Below are 19,360 nucleotides of genomic sequence, written 5' to 3'. Positions count from 1 at the left end.
TAGCAAATGAACAAGGGGTCATGTGATGTACATTTCTTTGTTTGAAGGGGGATTCATAAGGGCCAAAAGGATCACCATACAACATCGAGAGACTCGGTCCTAGGGATCTGATTAGTAGACCGGGATTTGGAAACCAAATACGTCTTGACCAAATCCCGGAAAACAATATTGAAGTGTCGAGAAATTTGAGCCGACGGTTGCCTCCGACTAATGCACGGGCGGCCCCTGAAATTATTTTTCACAGGCCGAATTGGGAATTGGACAGGGGACCCTTGTAGTCTTCTAGTTCGCACTAGGCGACGTTCTAGTTTGGCATGTAGCAATCGACCAACGTTGTCGATCTTTGACTAAATCTCTTCGCTCAAAAGGAGGCCTTACGCATGTCGTCTTCTTCGTTGGAACCCGGATGCTCCAGTCAAAAGCAGATTATGTCCTTGACCAACGATAACCACTTACTACCCAAACCTCTCGGTTAAGGTGATGTACTTGCTGGTAGTGGTTGTTGGCCCTTCCTCAATTCAAAACACGCTAGAAGCATTGGAAGATGCTTCTTTGCATCGTGATGCGTGCTTATTTTGTATGTTGTAGACCGTAAAATCAACCGGTGAGATATTACGGATTGTTCGGTCGGGAATAACGCCAGCATTTCGGTTATGTCCAGCACATAAATTGAGACTTGCGCGAATAGCCACGGAGAATAATTAGTCAAATGAACGTATTTCCAAGGTTCGTGCAAAGAACCACGTGTGTACTTTATTTCTGGTACCCGGTAGGCTATCTGTTGATAGCCTATAGCTACTCCCGGACACCCGAACAGTGTATTCTTTACCGTGACGTCGGAAAGTAGACCTATCTGAGCGATCTCCTATATAAATACTGACGAAATTCCGCCGGGTTAGTGAATCTTGATCAGAACCAGAGACATCCTTCCGATCAAAACAATTTAAATTCCAATATGCAGGAACCAACCTACGACTCCAGGTAAATAAAGCACCAAACCAAGTTCCCGCTCGGACGTTGATTGAACATACAGCCGCCCGATGCCCTCGCTCGAGATTTCCTACTCGTACAAGCTGGTCGGCATCCCGAACAAGACTATCGTTAGCCTGCGCGTCGAATTCCCACCCAACGGGTCCACTCCCCCGCATCGTCACGGGGGCGCGAACGTTGGCGCGTATGTCTTCAAAGGAACTCTTCTCAACAAAATGAATGAAGATCCAATGAAAATCATCGAAGAGGGCGGAAGCTGGTTTGAAGCGCCGAGGTGCCATCATCGCATCAGCGATAATGCTAGCAAGACCGAGCCGGCGACGCTCATTGCTACCATGATCATCGATACTGAGGCATTTGAAAGGGACGGTATGGGGGCTCTCATCCAAATTGACGAGGAGTACCGGAAATGAGAATAGCTGAGCATCGAAGCTATTGATAGAACACTGTCAAAGCATCGGGATAATCACATAATCGGCGATTCAAAATCTGTAGGGCCATCATTGGAGGGTAATCCCTCATGGAATCTATTGTAAAATAAATGAACTCGTTTCGGTTAGACCAAGAGCATCCGCATCAAAAAAGGCACAAAGGTCAAAGTTGGCGTCAGGTAAGGTGTCCAATGGTGGGAATGCAGGTGAAGTTGGACCCGGAAGGGATAGGTCAACGGCATCCAAACCAACCGAGGGATCCGTTGTGAGAGATAGCAATTCTCGGGCGATAATCCCAATCTCACGGTAGGTCCGTTTGCCTAGTGTCCAGTGCTCACTTAGACGCTTCAAAGTGCCCATAGTCAAACGAATCTTCTCTCGGCTTTTGGCTCGCCGGTCGCCAGAAAAGATGAACCTGCAAGCGGACAGATGTGCAATAGTCACATTGGCAATCATGCAAATGATGAAGGGAGAATGGGCCGTCATATTAGTTGGCAGAGTCAACAGTTCATCAATGCTATTGATAGCCTGTGTACATTTGACAGTATGCAGGTCACGTTCCTTCGCGTTGCTGCATTTTAGATGTGCTGACGGGGCCAATGGAGCACAGCGCGACACAGATTCGATCGCACTGTGAGTTAACGCTGACAGCGGTCGATGAATTTCAACAGTGTATCTAGGCTTGGGTTAGACAAATAGACAACATCCATGGAAGTTGCAGATCGTACGTGTGCATAATAAAGAATGCTTTGAACATGACCTCATCAAATGATCCATCGGGACGAATTAATTGTCTCTTTTCAGGAGAAAGAAGAGAACACCATGCTCGAACACTAGTGTCGCAGCTAGCAGCCATTGTAGTGTATATTTGATCATATGCACTGCTGCCCGGGGACAAGGCCCGATCAATCCCGCGGGTCAAGCCAATAAGCTCCGCATAGGAGGAAAAATCACTTTTTTCTTCGTCAAGGAATTCCCTGTTCTCGTAATCATCTAGGGATCGTGGGGTGGGGATGGCCTAGTGAGAATATCAGCTCAAGCTTCTCAAAAGCAATAGAGCAATTGCCCTACCCCTATTTCATACTGTTCCTCTTCACAAGGAAGGTCGGTAGTGATTTCAATGCCACTTGTTCGGAACGGGTACGTATGGGTAGATCCTGCGGTTATCAGAAATGTAACTTGGGGGGAAATAATCATGTTTAGGGGACATACCGGCAACATGGGCATCGGTGATATAAATCACCCACCAAGTTCGGCGCCAACTTTCCTCTAGTACAGAATCAGCTTCAGCGTGGTTTCGGGCGAATTCCGTTTTGTTCATCCCAAGGGCTACTGCCATGCGAATTGCTTCGTCAAGGAGCTCCACACCACTTTCTGTTTCATTGCACCAGTAGACAGCGATAGAATAAAGCAACAGAGCTTGAACGTCAAATGGTGTAAGAGGCCGGATTGATGACCGAATTTCGACCACTGAGTCCTGAGCACGTTGAGCACAAGATTCTAGCAATTGAGACGGACAAGAAATATCAAAAATAGATCCGATATAAGACATCACTCGAAGCAGAGGTTGAATATTCGCTTCGTTGAGCCGAGTCTTGAGAACTTGAAAAGGTAAGGCACAAGGATGGGCCGCGTGAAAGAACTCATAATACAAACTCAAAAATGAAGGAGCTGAGTTGGAAGTTGATTCAATTTCCCCGTTTATAGCGGTAGAAGAGGAAGAACAGACAGTGGAGGTTTGCAGTGATGTCTCGACGGCGTTATCATAGACATCTCTGACAGGCGACCGGGGTTTCGCCGATCTTGGATTTCCACGTCGCCGTGATAGAGGATAAACGCACTGTACTGTATTTGTGGCACAGCGCGAGCAGACAGGCTTACGTCCATCACAGCGAAGGTGTTTGTAGCGACATTGTGCACACGAAAGGGAAATCCGTGTTCCACGTTTGCCAGGTTTATTCCTATCTGGGGTATCCGACATGAGTTTCGAGGATATGACAAGTGAGAAAGGATGGTTAGACTCGCATTGCCCCCGTCTATCCCAGATTAGTCATACATTAGGATCTCCGGGGCTTTAACCTTGGAAGGTGGGCATCGCTAGGTATCTGTGGTTTGTGGAAAAAATAAAAACATCTGAATAGGTGTACTCTGATTTTTTAATATTTCTTTTTGGTACATTTTATCCCGGCAAGCTGTCCAATTGTATTGATATGTGAAAATGTCCCCTTCTAATCTCGGCTGCGAGACTGTTGACAGGGCCCGGCAGATGTGTATGCGAGGTCAAATTGAGCGATCGACCAGAAGAATATTGGATCCAACTATATATTTAGCTTAGGTAATGGTCTAATCTGAGACAGATAAAACGAATATAAATTTGGTTCCTAAGTTGAGTAATAGGACTTTGTCTCCACGTCGAACCGGTCTCTTTCGGTTCCACCTTCAATTGCGTAGAAAGAACAATCATGAATTAGCGGGCGGATGAGTGTCTTCTGTTTCACTCCTAAGTGTGACATCGCTCTGCCAACTTTTGAATGCCCGAGTCCGTAACCTCAACGAGAACATGCGATCAATCTCCATTGGCGTCCGACCTTTCATTTCAGGGATAGCCAGCCATGCCCCGACGACTGCAACTGCGGCGAATCCTGCCATCACAAAACCTGTTTTCGCCCCCAGATTTCCTTCGTCTGCGTTATATATATACGGCAAGATGATGGCAAATACTGCAGTGCCAACGCCGCTAGTAAACCACCCAATACCTTGGCTCTTGGCTCGGAGTTGCAACGAGGACGCTTCGGCGGCAACCACATGAGACGCGGGCCACGATCCAAAACCAGAGACCATAGTGATAACCATCATGCTTAGTGCCGTATACCTAGTGCCGCCAAGTCAGCTCATCACCCGAAGAGTCCAATGTAGAGTCTCACCAAATTGTCACTGTTCCCTTGAAGATCCCTGCGATTCCAATGGCAAACCATAGAACCATAACGATACTCAGAGTCAGTAGAATAAGAAGCCTTCTCCCAAAGGCATTCAGCGCCCATAGACTGATAACATTCGAAATCAGGCCCAGTCCAATACCCAAAATCAAGAATATCAAGCTATTCGATGAACCCATACCCACGATCTGCATAAAATAGGAAGCATTTGCCAGCAGCTGCAAACCGAACATCTGGGGTATCAAATTTGCAAAAGCCACAACCAAAGTTCGGCGCATGTTGACACCTTTGAAACAATCGGCATATTTATGGGTTGCGCTCTCCTCGTCCTCTGCTGAAATTGACGCCTGTAACTCGTCGATTACAGCTTGTGAGTCGACATGATCGTTATCAAGTTTTTTCTGTGCTTTAAGAGCCTTCTCTCTCCGTCCCTTTCTCAACAGCCAAGTTGGAGACTCTGGTAAAAATGCCGCTAGCACAAAGGGAACAGCCGAGAACGGCCATTGCGACGCAAAGCAAATCCGGTAAGATTGTGCGCCTGTATGCTTAAGCGAAGTATAAACCACGATCGACCCAACCAGCTGTCCAAGAAGTGTGAAGATTGGATAGAATGCAATGACCGGTCCTCGTAGAGCAACAGGGAGTACCTCGGACATGTACGTCTGTGTAACACACAGAAGAATGCCAATACAAATCCCCTGGAAGAGTTTACCGACGAAGAATACCCCTCGACGACTTCCCATTCCGTCTGGTAGATCGGAGATGTAGCATATTGCGACCGCAATGGTGGATAGGAAACTGGCTATAGCGAGCGTAATCCGACGCCCACGACGATCTTGATAATAACCACCGAGGATGGAGCCGAACATCAAGCCAATGCAACTGGAGACGTTCCAAAGGGAAAGCCACATCGAGGGGATGATATACTTTCCATTGAGTTCCTGGCCGAAAACAAGTCTTTCGTGTGTCAGCAGCGACGAAATTCTGTATTATTTTGGATGGAGTATTTACTGGAATTGAGGCATTGCAGCCACTGTGCCCACTATGACAAGATCATATCCGTAGAGAAGAATTGCCGAGCTTAGTGCGAGGCAATAGCCCACGATGTTGGGGGATTTCTTGAACGATTGCCAGAGTGGTATGTGTGATGTCCTTCTGCCGGAATGAATGCCATCAACACAACCATTCTCATTGAACTCTTTGTTGGAGATTGTCTCTTTGAGATTCATATTGTATAGGTGCGGGCAGTAATGACAAGGGGGGGTAACAAGGGGATAACGAGGTGGAAGTCCCTTTGTCTTAAATCTGCGTGATGTACTCCGTATGACCCTACAGAATGGTAGAACAAAGAAACCCGCATACCAACCTTAACAGGGGGGAGCAAGGAACATTAAATAGGAGTCCATTCATAACACCAACGGACAAGTTTCTCGAATCGAATGTCTTATTTTTCGGGATTTCTCAAGCACTGACCGCGCTGTGTGACGCATAACACATAACAAGGATAGTTGGCTGGTTTCTTCCTATTTTCATGCGACACGGTCCCCCCGCAGGACTGCCAAGGCGATCATCTCGGGAAAGAAGACTATCGCCTCGACATAACTGGTTTCCCCGCTATTATAACATCATGTTCTCTGTACCTGGACCAGGGAATATATTGGAAGGGCAGTCTACAGAATCGATCAGGGCTACCTGCCTTCGCCTAGCCGGGATATGCAGGTCGCCATATAACGCAATTCCCGACTTACATGTGCCATTTATTATTCGTTCTAATTTTATAATTCTTATACTTTCGTGTGTTTACCCTTGTATCTGTCAGGAAGTTTGATACTGTCAGTCTGAAATAGGGATAGACTTGTAAACTAAGCAAGAGGCCTTCAAATCAGACACCATTAACACTGAAGCTGATGATAAATTATGCGAATGTGTTTATTGTTATGATTTAGCTCCTCTATTGCACCTTTTGGAAAGTTCCCAAGGGTATACTCGAGAAAGCAAGATGTGAAGAATATCCTTGGGCCTAGTTTTCCTTGGCCTGACGAGTCATAGCTGTGAGCGCAATCGACTCAGACCCCGATCGTGCCTCCTTCATTTTCTCCAAGGCCCCCAGGTGCTCTTTCAATGCAGAAATCTCACGTTCAAGCTCAACCGACGAAGCTAGTCGGTATTTGAGCTTCAGAATCGCAGCTGAGACTACAAGCAGTGCTAGAGACACGGGGTACGCCCACTGACCAACCTGACTCGGAGTCTCCTCTGACGGCCCATCATTGGAGATTTGGATCTCTATCCAAATGACAAAGGCCACGACGGTGAACGGACTGACTATCATGCTGAAGAGTATGCCAAAAAGAATTGCAGCATCAACAAGCACATGAAGAAAGGATTTGAGGAACTGACGGCTGAATATGTGTCGCATTCGGCGCCAGACAGAGGTCTTCTTGGTTGTGGGTCCCGGGTCTTCTCCATTATTATCCAGATTGCTTGGTGTATCCATCGCACCGCAAACTTCGTCTTTGAAGCTTTTCCAGATAGTCTTTCGTTCTTTCCAGATTACCATGATCTGCGCTGATGGGATCCGCGATCGGTAAGGTAGAAATCGATAAGTCAAGAGGAGGCAATTCAGGATCAGACAAATAATGATGAGACTGTAGATGTAGCGATGCGAGTACAGAACCTTCTTCACGAAGCTATGGGAGGTAGCAATTTTGAAGTCTCCGTCTGCCGTGGCTGAATGCAATGAGTCTGGTTTTCGTAAAATTTGGGTCGAATTGAAACAAGGGTTGAAGCAAATATCTCCTAGTTGATTCCATCGCGAGAGGTTCGAAAATATATTCCACACACTGTCGTTCCACGTGGATGTTCTCCATGAGGCTTGCCAGCCGTCATTCGATGTGTCGTTGAAAGGCGCGAGATCAGGAAAGCAGAACATGTACTGTGGTGATATTTTGGGTACTTTCGCGGCATAGATGAGGGAACATATAGAGCCACCCAACATGAGCGCGTGCCAGATATAAAAGAGAAGGTTCCGTGCTCGATCGTGGGTTAGGATGCGGGACCAGCATTGGAGGGGTAGAAAGACGAGATAACCGGTGACAACGATTGCAAGAACAGCATCCGAGTCAAGCTCAAGTGATGCGGGCGAGATCATAACATGGTCTGTCTCGGTGATCAAAGAAGAGAAAGTGTTTTGCAGGCTGGAGTTAGCGGACAGGTATGGGATAGTGACAGGTCCAGGGTCTTGGGGTGTCTGGTAACTGGAAACCATGGTGAAGGCTTGAATTGCCGCGGTCCCTGCATATGCCGCTGCAGTTCCTAAAAATACATCCATAACCCATCCTGTCCATCGAGTGACACAGGTTGCTAGCAGAAGCGCATAGAAGAGATATCGTGGACATGAGTTGTAGATTGTACTGATTGGATAAAAGCAGAGAGTCTCCTGGGCAATGAACAAGGGGAGACCTGTGTTGTGATCCATTGGAGAATGAAGGCTTGTGGAGAGAGTTGAGATGTTTTTCCGTTTACGTTCAGGCTGCTTAGTTACGTGACACTGATGGTTGACGTCACACATTCTCATCTTCAGCATCTTCAATAAACAATGAGAATAATTAGTAAGTTTGGCCATTTCATGGCAATCAGAGAGATGGATTTCGAGCAAAAGAATTAGAGGGAGTCTTCATAACAAGGGTATTAATTATAATTCTACACGGCGTAGAAATAGTTCTAGTAGCTAGTCAATCTATGCTACCTTATAAGTGTCAAAGTAAACAAGTCCATTCAATATATCCATTCAAACCCAATCCCCAATTCTAACCCCATGATCTTGATCGATACAATCGTTCATCACTTCCGGTCCTTGACCTCATCCACAATATACATCACGAGTTTCGTAATGGGTCCACCCCGACGCTTGGGTCTTTGGACTCGTCTATTTGAACGCGCTTGGCCTTGCAGGTGACCACTCTCGAGCTCCATCAGATTTTCTTCTCCGCTGTGGGTACTGAGTTGCTGCGTGTATTCAGCAGCGGGTCGTACTTCAAGTGTAAGGCCGATGCCTAGGCACACAAAAACAACGAGAATTTCCTCTAAAACACACATCACAAGCTGAATCGTGACATTTCCGGACAGCAGATTGAAGTCTGCATCTCCACCAAAGGCAAAGATGTAAGAGTAGACTAATCGCACGAGGATCAAGGGGACGGAGATTCCCACAGCCAAGAGGAGGCGATGTTCTCCATCCTCAATACTTTCCGTTCGTTTCAAGATCAGAAAGAACAGTACGCACACACAGAACCAGGTAATAAGGTACAATATGAGGCCAATCTTCGACTCTATTGTAACAAGGCCATGCGTAATATCGGAATTCTGGGTTGTGCCGACAATGCTCAGAATCACACCGACTAGTGAAAATGTTGCAACAACCCGGAAGATCAACGGGTGGAGAGGATTGGCGGTCTTTCGCATAATAGAATCATTTCTAATAAATGTCGTTAGCTGCAAATCATCAAGTCAATCACGAGTAAGAGGGTTGCTCACGCGCGGGATAAAAGACCAAGGCAAGCCAATAATAACGGTGAAAGTCCAAGCGAAGTGCAAACAGCCCAGGTAATGTATAGATTGACATTGGAAGGATGGTGAATCGTAGCCAAATAGCATGCTGCGCCAATGACACGGGCAAGACAAAAGATGTTGAAAAAGTACCAGCCGGAGCTTTTTTTGAAACCATGGTGGAATGCCATCCAGAGAGCAATGAAGAGGCATGGAGAGTAAACAATGACCTCTAGGATCGAAATCCCATGCCGATAATCGATAGTCATAATCGCAAGTGAGAATTATGAAGTATTGGGATCAAGAGGAAGACGGAAAATGAACTGATGGTTGTATTACTCTCGAATCGTGGGCCCTTGTCTGCTATTTAACCCTTCCAGATACATTTCCGCTCGCGATGTTTTCCTAATTATCTTCATTCATCAGGCAGTGCAATTAATTTTCGATAATCAGAGCCACGCGCCCTGATGCCGATATACGATTGTAGTAAGAGTTGCGGATACTCCACTTGGACTAGAAGATTGGCCAATCGCATCTGCTCAAGGAACATCTTGTATACCAGATTTGGTCTAGTGCCTTGGGTAGCTCTGCTTAAGCCTCCCCGGCTAAGCCTCTAAGAACGCCACAGCCCACAATCCCATTGGTGAAGATGAGATATGCAGTCCAACATAGGGCAATGTATGCCCAGGTGATCTTCACTTTGTCACTCTCTGACTAAACGACAATTTTAAGGGACTTCAATGTTGCTGACAAATTGTATAATGCACTTTGTGTCCACCTTACCAAGGCCACATTCCTATTCAACCATGTCTTCCTCTACATCTCGGTGCGGCCGTAAAAATCTCATCTTGCCACAAAGGGCCCACTTTTACTTCCAGTGTTAAGCATCCTGTTCCCCTTAAGATCCCCTTAAGATCCCCTTGAGATCCCCTTGAGATCCCCTTGAGATTTCCCGGTCCCTGAATATAGGGCCGTTGATTGACATCCGAGAAATCATAAGACCAGCGATCTCTTGGTCTTTTTAAACTCGTCGGCATGCATCGTATTTCTACCGTTTATTGTATTTGCACCGTATAGATATACGAAGGTCGCACTTTGTAAGAATTTCAAAGGCGATGTTTGTAGCAGGGGCTAGTGTCACCACCCCGTTTCGCATTTGCTGGATCTCTCAAACTATCTTACTCGGGTGATATGTTTTGCGAAATATGGACACATTTTATGCAATCAGCACCTTTCCCGGCGGATAAACCAGCCATAACCACACCCTAAGTGACGAATCCGAGACCCTTTCAGAGGGTTTTCTGGCCCTGTGGGAGAGAAACCTCGGGTTGAGGATCATCTGCTCCAGGATGGGCTATTCTGGTGCTCCAGGAAGACGGCTTTGAGATCAAGGGAGGATCCGTACGAAAGCAAGAATGTTCCAAGGTTGTTGTGAAGACTTAGGTTCTATTTGAAAAGACCGATCTGATTCCCGCTCTATTTTAACAGCACCTATTATCTATCTAGCTCGTTTGATTTTTCTTGTTCCTCCCGAAAAGCTCTTTGTAAGACTTCCAAATACCCCTCGCGCCGATCACAATATCCTTCCGTCCGTCATAAAGTGGGAAAATCACAACCGCCCCGAAAGCAGCGAACTGCCAAATAATGGCGACAACTACCCACCCCGCAAAGAATGATCTCGTGAAGATATAGTCTCGATACAGTGGAAGAGGCCAAGCAACAAACGTGATCAGCACGATAGCCCCGAACATGTACCAAGCGATCTTGAGCCATCTGTACAGCTCTTTCAATGTTTCGTCATCGAATGGGTGTCGAATATCATCAAGGCTAATTTCTGCGAAGGATGGAGACGAAGTTTTGTTCGTCGAACCCTTTTCGCTGATGTCGCCAGTAATCTTCTCTGGGTCGTTGTTGATGCTTTCTGGCTGACTATTGACAACCGGTGTGACTGATCCAGCGGGATGTTTCGAATCAATTGTGTGGTCTTCCTCGCTGCTCCGGTTCAATGTGCTCGTGTCTGAAGGTGACTGGATTTCTTCTTGATCTGCGAGCTCAATTCGCAGGAAGACCCTCCAGTCGAATTTATAAGGCTTGTAGAGTGACAGGACAACTGAATAGAGAGCCGGCGTAAAGAAGGAAGTGACGGCTGCATATAGTGCTGGGTAGGGATTTGTAGTGGTAGTGATGTTGATACTGCCATACATATAGTGCGTTACTGCCAACCAGACAGCAAGACCTGAAGCGAAGCCAAGCACAGGAGAAACAATTGCAGCTAACCGGGTCTGCCGAGACCAGAACAAAGTGAGAATCATGGGGATAATTCCTGGGCATGAGATGATGGGTCTCAGGTACCCGATCCATGTCATATTTGCTCCTCCATAGTTGAGAGCGATGGAAATGCCGGTGATAAAGACGCCGTGGATAATGACAGTCAAGTGGCTCACTCCCACAATTTGCTTGTCGGTAGCTTTCGGGTTGAGATATGTCTTATAGATGTCATATGACAAGATGCTACTGACAGCAATCATTGAGGAGGAAACGGTACTTGTCAAAGCCATGAACAAAAGGAAGAAGAATGCAATGATTCCTTTGTCTCCGATGAGCGCTTTGATGGTGTATGGCATCACCATGCCCGAGCTCACTTCAGTGGCAGTGAGGATGCCAGGGTATGTTGGAAAGATTGGTGTATTGTGAATTGCCCTCGTTGCCAAACCGACGACTGTGCCTAGACCCCAGGGGATACCGAAAACAGCCAATGCGGCAATATTGTATCCTGGGACTGTCGCTTTGACCTCGGTCGCGAAGGACTTTTGCCAAAATGCGGTATCCTACCGGTGATATGTTAGCTTTGGAAAGAACATAGCGAAGTTCGTGATTGTGGAAAGTCTTCCTTGGGAGCTTTCAAAGATCACTTTGTGGAATTGACATACCATAACGACAAGTGCCAGGTTTCCAAACTTGAGAATCAAACCCCAGATAATTGCATCCTTCGACTTGAATGTAAGAAGGGAACCTTGATAGTTGTTGGGGATATAATTATCCGCAGCTACTGCCGTAACTTTATCATACAAACCACCCAGACCACCGATCGCCGAGTTTGTCAAAACACTGATCGTAAAATAAATGATCAGAATGAGTGCAATGGCCGTATGCAAGAAATCCGTCAGGAACGTGGCCTTCAAGCCGCCCACGGCTGTATAGAGGACAACTACAAAGAGGTTAGCTCCTGTTTCCCGATGGACTTCGGTAAGAAAGATGAAACAAACCTCCGAGGGGGACGAGGATAGTGGCAGCTACATAGTGCATTCCAGATACACCATGAATGAGCTGAGAGCCCGTCATAATCATCGAGGCGCAGCCGAAAACGTTGTTGACGAGGTTGAGCACGATAAACACGAGATGTCCAATCTTGCCATAGCGCATCCGAACTACTTCGAGCGATGTATGAGCATAAGGGACTCGAATCTTGGCCATAACACCGAGTGCTGCCATCAGTGCAATTTGGAAGCATAGACCAGACCCCCACCACTATAGCCCGTCAGTCATGCAAAGTCAATTGAGGGCATAGAGAAACATACCAGAGGCACTGCAAGGCCGTACCGATACGTCATAGCCGCGCACAATACCGTCTCATTGATCCACATCCAGGAACTAAAGACTGCAGATGCACACAAGCCTCTCCCTACGGAGCGATTGGCGACCATGAACATTTCCGATTTTCCGGAATCTTCAGACAGATACTTTTTCTGCATCTTGACAGCAACCAAAACAACAACACAAAACACCACACTGAGGCCAATGAGGAGGCCATAGGCCGCCCCCTGGGGGATCAAAGCGGACGTATCTATGTCAGACATCTCTGGGCATAGTAAAGCCAAGTTCCAAGGTGCAGGGCCGAGGAATATTTATTGTGTGGAAGGTCCGCCATATCTTCAATGCCAAGTTTAGTCTCTGTAGATCTATAGCCAATTGGGGGTTCTCTGAAGGACTGCGCAACAATCAGAGTTGCCATGTGGGTGAGATATCTCACGTCGTCCTTGCCCGCAATTGCGCCATACGGAATGACTGGTAGAGACACGACTAAAGAGTCTAGACGCAAGGCCATTGGAGGAACGAAACAAAGTTAATAAGCTCGCCATGTGGTGATTGCGAAAGATATGGGAGTGTGAGGGGGATTGTCGTTGGGATTGCGTGCCTCGACTCCCAGATTGCGATAAAATCACTTGGAATCGCGTACGGCCAGGGTCACTGCGTACCCCACACAGGCTAATTTATCGGCCGACATGAGATTCAAAATATTCATCACAGATGTCGAATACCGATTACGGGAGATAAAAGGTGACCCTGCGATGGCGACAGCGCTTGGCGTATGCTTCTACCCACTACGTATACAAACTGGTTCCTATTGCTAAGACTCATCGCGTAGACCTCAGTGCCTCTTCAAATCCACTGCACGTTCGAATAATTCCAACTCAAAATGGGCGAAGTCACACCAACCTCCGGCAAAAAGCAGATCATCCTCAATGCTTTCGTCATGAACACCCCGGGCCATTTGGCACCCGGGCTATGGAAGCACCCTAGAAACAAGACCGACCAGTACAAAACACTCTCATTCTGGACCGACTTAGCTCAATTGCTGGACAAAGCCGGTTTCCATGCAATGTTCATTGCGGACACGCTGGGCGCGTACGATGTATACAAGGGCCCTAGGAATGTGGTGCCCGCATTGGCATCCGGCGCACAATTTCCCGTCAATGACCCCTTGTACCTTGTTCCTGCCATGTCCGCTGTCACAAAGAACCTTATTTTCGGAGTAACTGCCAGCGTGACATATGAGAAACCATACGCCCTCGCACGCCGACTCTCTACCGTGGACCATCTCAGCCAGGGCCGTTTGGCATGGAACATTGTCACATCTTATCTGGACAGCGCAGCCCGAAACCACGGACTGAACGAGCAGATTCCTCACGACGAGCGATACGCAATAGCAGATGAATATCTTGAGGTGCTCTATAAGCTCTGGGAAGGAAGTTTCCGAGACGACGCCGTGCTCGCCGACCGACAGCTCGGGGTATACATTGCCAGCGATGGTGTGCGGGAGATAAACCACAAAGGAAAATACTTTGATGTTCCTGGCCCTCATTTCTGTGAGCCATCGCCACAGCGTACGCCATTCCTGTTCCAGGCCGGCGTGTCCGAGGCCGGTAATCAATTCGGTGGAAAGCATGGTGAAGCAATCTTCATCGGCGGTCAGACTCCCGAGGTTGCTCGCTTAACGGTGGACAATATACGAAATATTGCCAAGCAGCAAGGCCGGGATCCCAAGCATATCAAAGTCATTGTGGGTATCAACGTGATTGTCGCAGCGACAGATGAAGAAGCACAAGCGAAGCGCGAGGACTATCTCCAATATGCCGACGATGAAGGTGCACTCGCCTTGTTCGGTGGATGGACCGGAATCGACCTGTCAAGTCATTCTGATGATGAGGATTTCCTGTTCAGCGACTCGCCGCGGGTCCAATCCATTGTTCGGAGATTCTCTGGTACCGTCCCTGGCACGGATAGCTTGCCATGGACAAAACGGAGGATCGTGGAGTATATCAGTGTGGGTGGACTACAGGCCAAGGTTGTCGGCAGTCCTACGACAGTTGCAGATGAGTTGGAAAGATGGGTGGAAATATCCGATGTGGATGGCTTCAATCTTGCTCATATTGTGAATCCCGGGACTTTCGAGGATATCATTGAATTCTTATTGCCTGAACTAAGACGGAGAGGGCTGTTCCGAGAGGAAATTGAGAAAGAAGGTGCCACGGCTCGGGAGGTGTTCATTGGATCGCAGCGTTTGCCTGAAGATCACACTGGAAGCAAGTACAAGTGGCGGGCAGGGGAGACCATTCCTCAATATCAGACTAAGGAGATTTAGGTAATATATCTATTGCAGTGGGGAAAGTCGGGATGCCTAGTTTAGTGGCCTTGTCCCTCAGGCAGAGAAAACGAAGGCCTGGTTGTCAAGTAGAGTCTCGGGGAGCAGATAGTCTAGAAGGATCATCACCCCTGAAATGAAAAACGAGTTGCGAGATGTTTGTGCGCTAGGAGATTGTATACTATGGTGTGGTCTACGTGATCCCTATGCTTGCTAGCTGACCGTCCTGGATGGTTGGTGTTGTTGTGTCGTCCTCGTCTTGCCTGCATGGCCAGGCTGCCCATCGTGCATTTCCCTCTTCACTATGTACTTAACTAGTCAACTAGTTAGTTATCTAAAACTAGTTAAGGTATCTGATTATAAATCCGTGGAAGCGCCGGGAATAAGTTCATTTATATATCCCCGTGACATTACAAATCAATCGAATATAAATTATCGGCTTGATGCTCTTTGATCTGATCTATCTTATTTCCAACGTCAATTCCCAAATTTCAAAATGAAAGAAGCTATTGTTGACAACACCACTTCGGTCGTCATCCGCGACGTTGAGATCCCCACTCCCAAACCCGGTCAGGTCCTCATCCGAGTAGTAGTGTCGGGTACCAACCCGAAGGACTGGAAAGTCCCCAAATGGCAACCAAACAATACCATTAACCAGGGAGACGATATCGCAGGGTATGTGGAAGCAGTGGGAGAAGGAGTCCAGAACTTCCGCGCGGGGGATAAAGTGGCGGCGTTCCACGAGATGATGAGCCCAAATGGAAGTTATGCTGAATATGCCATTGCGTGGGAACACACGACATTCCATCTCACCGAGAAGACCAGCTTTGAAGGTATGACATCCCTCATCCTAATTACCACGCGGATGTAACTAAACATATTGACTAGAGGCTGCTACGATTCCCCTCGCTGCGATGACTGCTGCATTGGGCCTATATCAAAAACTGAAATTGCCTCTGCCTTGGGCTCCCGCCGATAAACCTATTCCGCTAGTTGTGTACGGCGGTGCCTCGGCCGTTGGCGCATTTGCGATCAAGTTCGCTCAGGTATCGAACATCCACCCTATCATCGCTATCGCTGGCAAAGGCGCTCCCTTCGTCGAGACGTTGATCAGCAGAGAGAAGGGTGACACGATCATTGATTACCGTGAAGGCGATGACGCCGTCTACTCGGCGATCAAGGCTGCTGGCAAGGGTAACCCCATTCACTATGCCTACGATGCCGTATCCGAGAAGGGAAGCTATGTGATTCTCGGTGCTGCTCTCGATGTACCTGGGAAGATCACTGTCGTTTTACCTGCGGAAGCTGATAAGGTGCCGAAGCAAATTAGCATCCAGCGGACTATGGTCGGGGCTGTTCATACGCCTCCTACTGAGGGCCAGACTGTTGGTGATAAGGAGTTCGGAGCTGCTTTCTTCCAATTCATTGGTCGAGGTCTGGCACAGGGTTGGTTCTCAGGCCACCCATACGAAGTGCGGAAAGGTGGACTGGGTGGTATCGAAGGCGCATTGAAAGATCTAGAGGCTGGCAAGGCATCTGCGGTGAAATACCTGATCAAGATTGCCGAGACTGAGGGAGTTCAGCAGTAGTTATATAGCCTATAGCCCGAGAAAGCGATTCGGAGTTACTCTAGAATGTCATGACAATGATGCTACTAATTATGTGCCAAGCCAGATCGGAATGCATAGATCGGGATCGAAAATGACATCACCGAGAAATTCTCCAAGTCGCGCGCAACTGCCTCAATTCCAATTGCCAATAACCAAGATCTTCTCATTCCACAATGGCAAAACGCACGCTCGATGCATTCTTCAAGCCATCAACCACCGCTCCAAAACGTGCGAAAACCGACCTCATCGAATCTAACACCGCAACCGCAATCTCAACACCCGAGACAGACAATATCCCAGTCGAGGACACCAAACCCCCAAGCCAACACCCAAGTTATCCAATTCCAATAGCTCAACTTCCCTCCCACATTGAAGTAGGCCTAGGACATGCAACACCAGTAAAGCCCCCGGGGAAATGAACAATCAACCACACCTCGACCTCCTCCACTTCCAGCCCTATATCCCCCGCCCAACAGCAAACGAGCTATTCAAATTCCTCCGTCGCGAACTTCCCTTCTACCGTGTGCAATACACAGCACGACGCGGCGACATGGAAACACAAATCAACACACCACGATGGACAACAGTCTTCGGCGTCGATGAAACATCGACCTTCATCCAAGAACAAGACAACGACCCAAACAGCCTCGTTCTACTAGAAACAAAGACCAGAACGCCAACCCCAAAAACAAAATACCAGTGCACGCCGCGGCCAATCCCAGCATGTCTAGACCTCCTACGGAGACAGGTCGAAGCAGCAAACGTAAATGCAAACGCAAACGCAGATAAAACCCCCGGCTACAATTTCTGCCTGGTAAATTACTATTCCAGCGGAGACGACAGTATCGCATTCCACTCCGACGACGAGCGCTTCCTCGGACCAGAGCCAAATATCGCCTCGCTGTCGCTGGGCGGCGAGCGGGATTTTCTAATGAAGCCTAAGCCTTCAGTACCAGCAGGGAATGCAAACCGGACGACGGGTGGATGCGTGCCTGGGGCTGCACACGCAATTTCCGGGCCGGGCGGTACTAGTGCGACGCGGGCGAGTTGTACGGTTTCGGGCGGGACGTTGAAAGCCGTCTCTTCTCCTGGGTCTAGGCCTGCTGCTGCGGTGCCACTGCAGCAGATTAAGATGAGCCTTGGGTCAGGGGATATGGTTGTTATGCGTGGAACGACGCAGTCGAATTGGTTGCATAGTATTCCTAAGCGGAAGGGGAAGGCCGGGGAGGCGACCAAGGGACGGATTAACATTACGTTTCGGCGGGCTGTTGTTCCTAGCGGGACAAATAATTATTATCATTATAATGTTGGTAGTGGGGGGATGTACCGGTGGGACGAAGTAGCCAGGAAGATGGTTCTACAGGAGAAAAAGGCATAGCTACGCGGTAGGTGCCCGGTTACTGATTGAACAGGAATAAAATTTGCATCAATAAGATATACATGGGTGCCGTAGCACGAAAGGAATTATCTCATGCGCTTGAGTTGGACGTGCAACTCGAGGTGAGACAGATGATATCACTCTGATAGCCATCCCGGCACATTTCGGTCTTTGTACATTTGCTTCCGATAGAAAAAAAAATAGACATCGAAGCAAGTCATCATATGGCATTGGCACTGTGTCTTCCCAGTAACCATGGTATTTCTCCGCTGGGGAGTTCCGGCAAGTGCCGGGTAATGAAGAAACGTATTGGTTGAAATACAAGAGAGCTATCGGCCCTTGTAGGCAAAAGAAGAATGATTAAAAATGAGCAGTATTTAGGTAAAGATGACTTCTTCGCCGTAGACATCTGCGTAGCATTGGAACAAATCGGGACAGCTGCAATTAAACGTGTTAGCGGGGAAATACAAATAATACAATTGCAGGACAACTTACAAGACAGGATCTTTGCCGAAAATGATGTGCCATGAGTACTCCATAATTGCCGCAGTAACGTCGTCCGGCAGTTCGTTGTTCATCACCCAGTCATACATGCGCTGGTAATCGCTATGAGGGCGCTGGAGAATCTGCTCTCGGGAAACTGCAAACTGGGAGCAGCATGGGCCGGCGACTTCCTTGGGAACCGGTTCCCCAGGGAACAGCTCTTTCCATGCAGCAGCGTAGTGTGCCTCGCCTTTGCTTTCGGGATTCGGAGGTTGACGGAATGGTTGGATGGCCGAGGGGCATCCTGGGCTCAATTGGCAACGCAGGTTGACATAGCCTGCCTGTTGCACGAATTCTTTCTGCAATGCCCGCACCGAGTCCACATTGCTGTAATCCATGGTGTCGATGTGCCAGCCGGCGAGTAGGCCGTCGCGGTGGCTATGCAGGAAGACCACGATGTCTGGAAGGTCGTCGTAGTGGTCGACCAGATATTTGAGGTAGGGGAGAGCCTCGCGACCCTTGTTCTTCGGGGTGTGCGTCGGGGCATTGATATCGTCGACGGTGTAAATGACGCTGCGCCATCTGGAGATATTCAGTCAGGGTCTTGTTCTGGGAATACAATCGAGTCACACTCACTCTGCTAGTTCTGCCCCGACCCAAGCGGTGTCTTCCTCCTTAAGCTTGGCCATTACAATAGCACCCTGGTTGGGGACCACGATATCGGTGGTCTGGTAGACCAACGCGGGTTTTTTGTCCGATGCAACCCGCCATTTCCGTTGTGATGGATCAGGCTGGGGTTTTGGTCTGAGGGATGTACGGAAGGAGCCGGTATCGAAGTGCCATATATCCTGGAGTGATTCGCCTTTGGTCTTCAGATTGCGACAGACCAGGACGAGAGTCAGGATAATTAGTGCGGCAGCGGCACTAACACGAAGTGACAACCTCATCGCATAACGCGATTGTGGGGATCGAGGGAAGTGGTATAGGGGGTGAATGTGGAAGGAGGAAGATGACAAAAGGCCAAGGTGTCGGAACGCGCAATCTTAGGAACGTAATAAGCGTCG

The 19,360-nt window shown here is 48.2% G+C and overlaps 10 protein-coding genes across 10 annotated transcripts; 4 read left to right on the top strand and 6 right to left on the bottom strand.

Moving 5' to 3' along the window:
- Positions 1–955: 955 nt before the first annotated feature.
- On the top strand, positions 956–1,403 carry N7518_004374 (cupin domain-containing protein; the record flags this gene model as incomplete). The annotated part of the gene is made up of 2 exons (XM_057185301.1): positions 956–981; positions 1,034–1,403. 2 exons carry the CDS (start codon positions 956–958, stop codon positions 1,401–1,403), a joined length of 396 nt encoding a protein of 131 aa, XP_057042071.1.
- Positions 1,404–1,517: 114 nt separating this feature from the next.
- Positions 1,518–3,402, bottom strand: N7518_004373 (Zn(II)2Cys6 transcription factor; the record flags this gene model as incomplete). The annotated part of the gene is made up of 4 exons (XM_057185300.1): positions 1,518–2,097; positions 2,150–2,439; positions 2,493–2,578; positions 2,634–3,402. The coding sequence occupies 4 exons, from the start codon at positions 3,400–3,402 to the stop codon at positions 1,518–1,520; spliced, it is 1,725 nt and encodes a 574-aa protein (XP_057042070.1).
- A 479-nt stretch (positions 3,403–3,881) lies between these two features.
- Positions 3,882–5,586, bottom strand: N7518_004372 (uncharacterized protein; the record flags this gene model as incomplete). Its single annotated transcript, XM_057185299.1, has 3 exons — positions 3,882–4,293; positions 4,346–5,314; positions 5,369–5,586. The coding sequence occupies 3 exons, from the start codon at positions 5,584–5,586 to the stop codon at positions 3,882–3,884; spliced, it is 1,599 nt and encodes a 532-aa protein (XP_057042069.1).
- A 791-nt stretch (positions 5,587–6,377) lies between these two features.
- Positions 6,378–7,832, bottom strand: N7518_004371 (uncharacterized protein; the record flags this gene model as incomplete). The annotated part of the gene is made up of 1 exon (XM_057185298.1): positions 6,378–7,832. The coding sequence occupies one exon, from the start codon at positions 7,830–7,832 to the stop codon at positions 6,378–6,380; it is 1,455 nt and encodes a 484-aa protein (XP_057042068.1).
- Positions 7,833–8,197: 365 nt separating this feature from the next.
- Positions 8,198–9,171, bottom strand: N7518_004370 (uncharacterized protein; the record flags this gene model as incomplete). Its single annotated transcript, XM_057185297.1, has 2 exons — positions 8,198–8,831; positions 8,891–9,171. The coding sequence occupies 2 exons, from the start codon at positions 9,169–9,171 to the stop codon at positions 8,198–8,200; spliced, it is 915 nt and encodes a 304-aa protein (XP_057042067.1).
- Positions 9,172–10,404: 1,233 nt separating this feature from the next.
- Positions 10,405–12,759, bottom strand: N7518_004369 (sodium:solute symporter family protein; the record flags this gene model as incomplete). The annotated part of the gene is made up of 4 exons (XM_057185296.1): positions 10,405–11,730; positions 11,833–12,110; positions 12,169–12,430; positions 12,481–12,759. 4 exons carry the CDS (start codon positions 12,757–12,759, stop codon positions 10,405–10,407), a joined length of 2,145 nt encoding a protein of 714 aa, XP_057042066.1.
- A 620-nt stretch (positions 12,760–13,379) lies between these two features.
- On the top strand, positions 13,380–14,825 carry N7518_004368 (LLM class flavin-dependent oxidoreductase; the record flags this gene model as incomplete). Its single annotated transcript, XM_057185295.1, has 1 exon — positions 13,380–14,825. The coding sequence occupies one exon, from the start codon at positions 13,380–13,382 to the stop codon at positions 14,823–14,825; it is 1,446 nt and encodes a 481-aa protein (XP_057042065.1).
- Positions 14,826–15,321: 496 nt separating this feature from the next.
- N7518_004367 (zinc-binding alcohol dehydrogenase family protein) lies at positions 15,322–16,414 on the top strand (the record flags this gene model as incomplete). Its single annotated transcript, XM_057185294.1, has 2 exons — positions 15,322–15,658; positions 15,714–16,414. 2 exons carry the CDS (start codon positions 15,322–15,324, stop codon positions 16,412–16,414), a joined length of 1,038 nt encoding a protein of 345 aa, XP_057042064.1.
- Positions 16,415–16,608: 194 nt separating this feature from the next.
- Positions 16,609–17,813, top strand: N7518_004366 (uncharacterized protein; the record flags this gene model as incomplete). Its single annotated transcript, XM_057185293.1, has 2 exons — positions 16,609–16,833; positions 16,890–17,813. The coding sequence occupies 2 exons, from the start codon at positions 16,609–16,611 to the stop codon at positions 17,811–17,813; spliced, it is 1,149 nt and encodes a 382-aa protein (XP_057042063.1).
- Positions 17,814–18,190: 377 nt separating this feature from the next.
- On the bottom strand, positions 18,191–19,243 carry N7518_004365 (DUF3431 domain-containing protein; the record flags this gene model as incomplete). Its single annotated transcript, XM_057185292.1, has 3 exons — positions 18,191–18,251; positions 18,309–18,878; positions 18,933–19,243. 3 exons carry the CDS (start codon positions 19,241–19,243, stop codon positions 18,191–18,193), a joined length of 942 nt encoding a protein of 313 aa, XP_057042062.1.
- Between the last annotated feature and the right edge of the window lie 117 nt (positions 19,244–19,360).

Source organism: Penicillium psychrosexuale (genome assembly GCF_028828465.1).
Source record: "Penicillium psychrosexuale strain IBT 29551 chromosome Unknown utg000003l, whole genome shotgun sequence".
NCBI lineage: Eukaryota > Fungi > Ascomycota > Eurotiomycetes > Eurotiales > Aspergillaceae > Penicillium > Penicillium psychrosexuale.
Note: the sequence above shows the minus strand (reverse complement) of the source record. Positions and strands in the feature narration are given on the sequence as shown.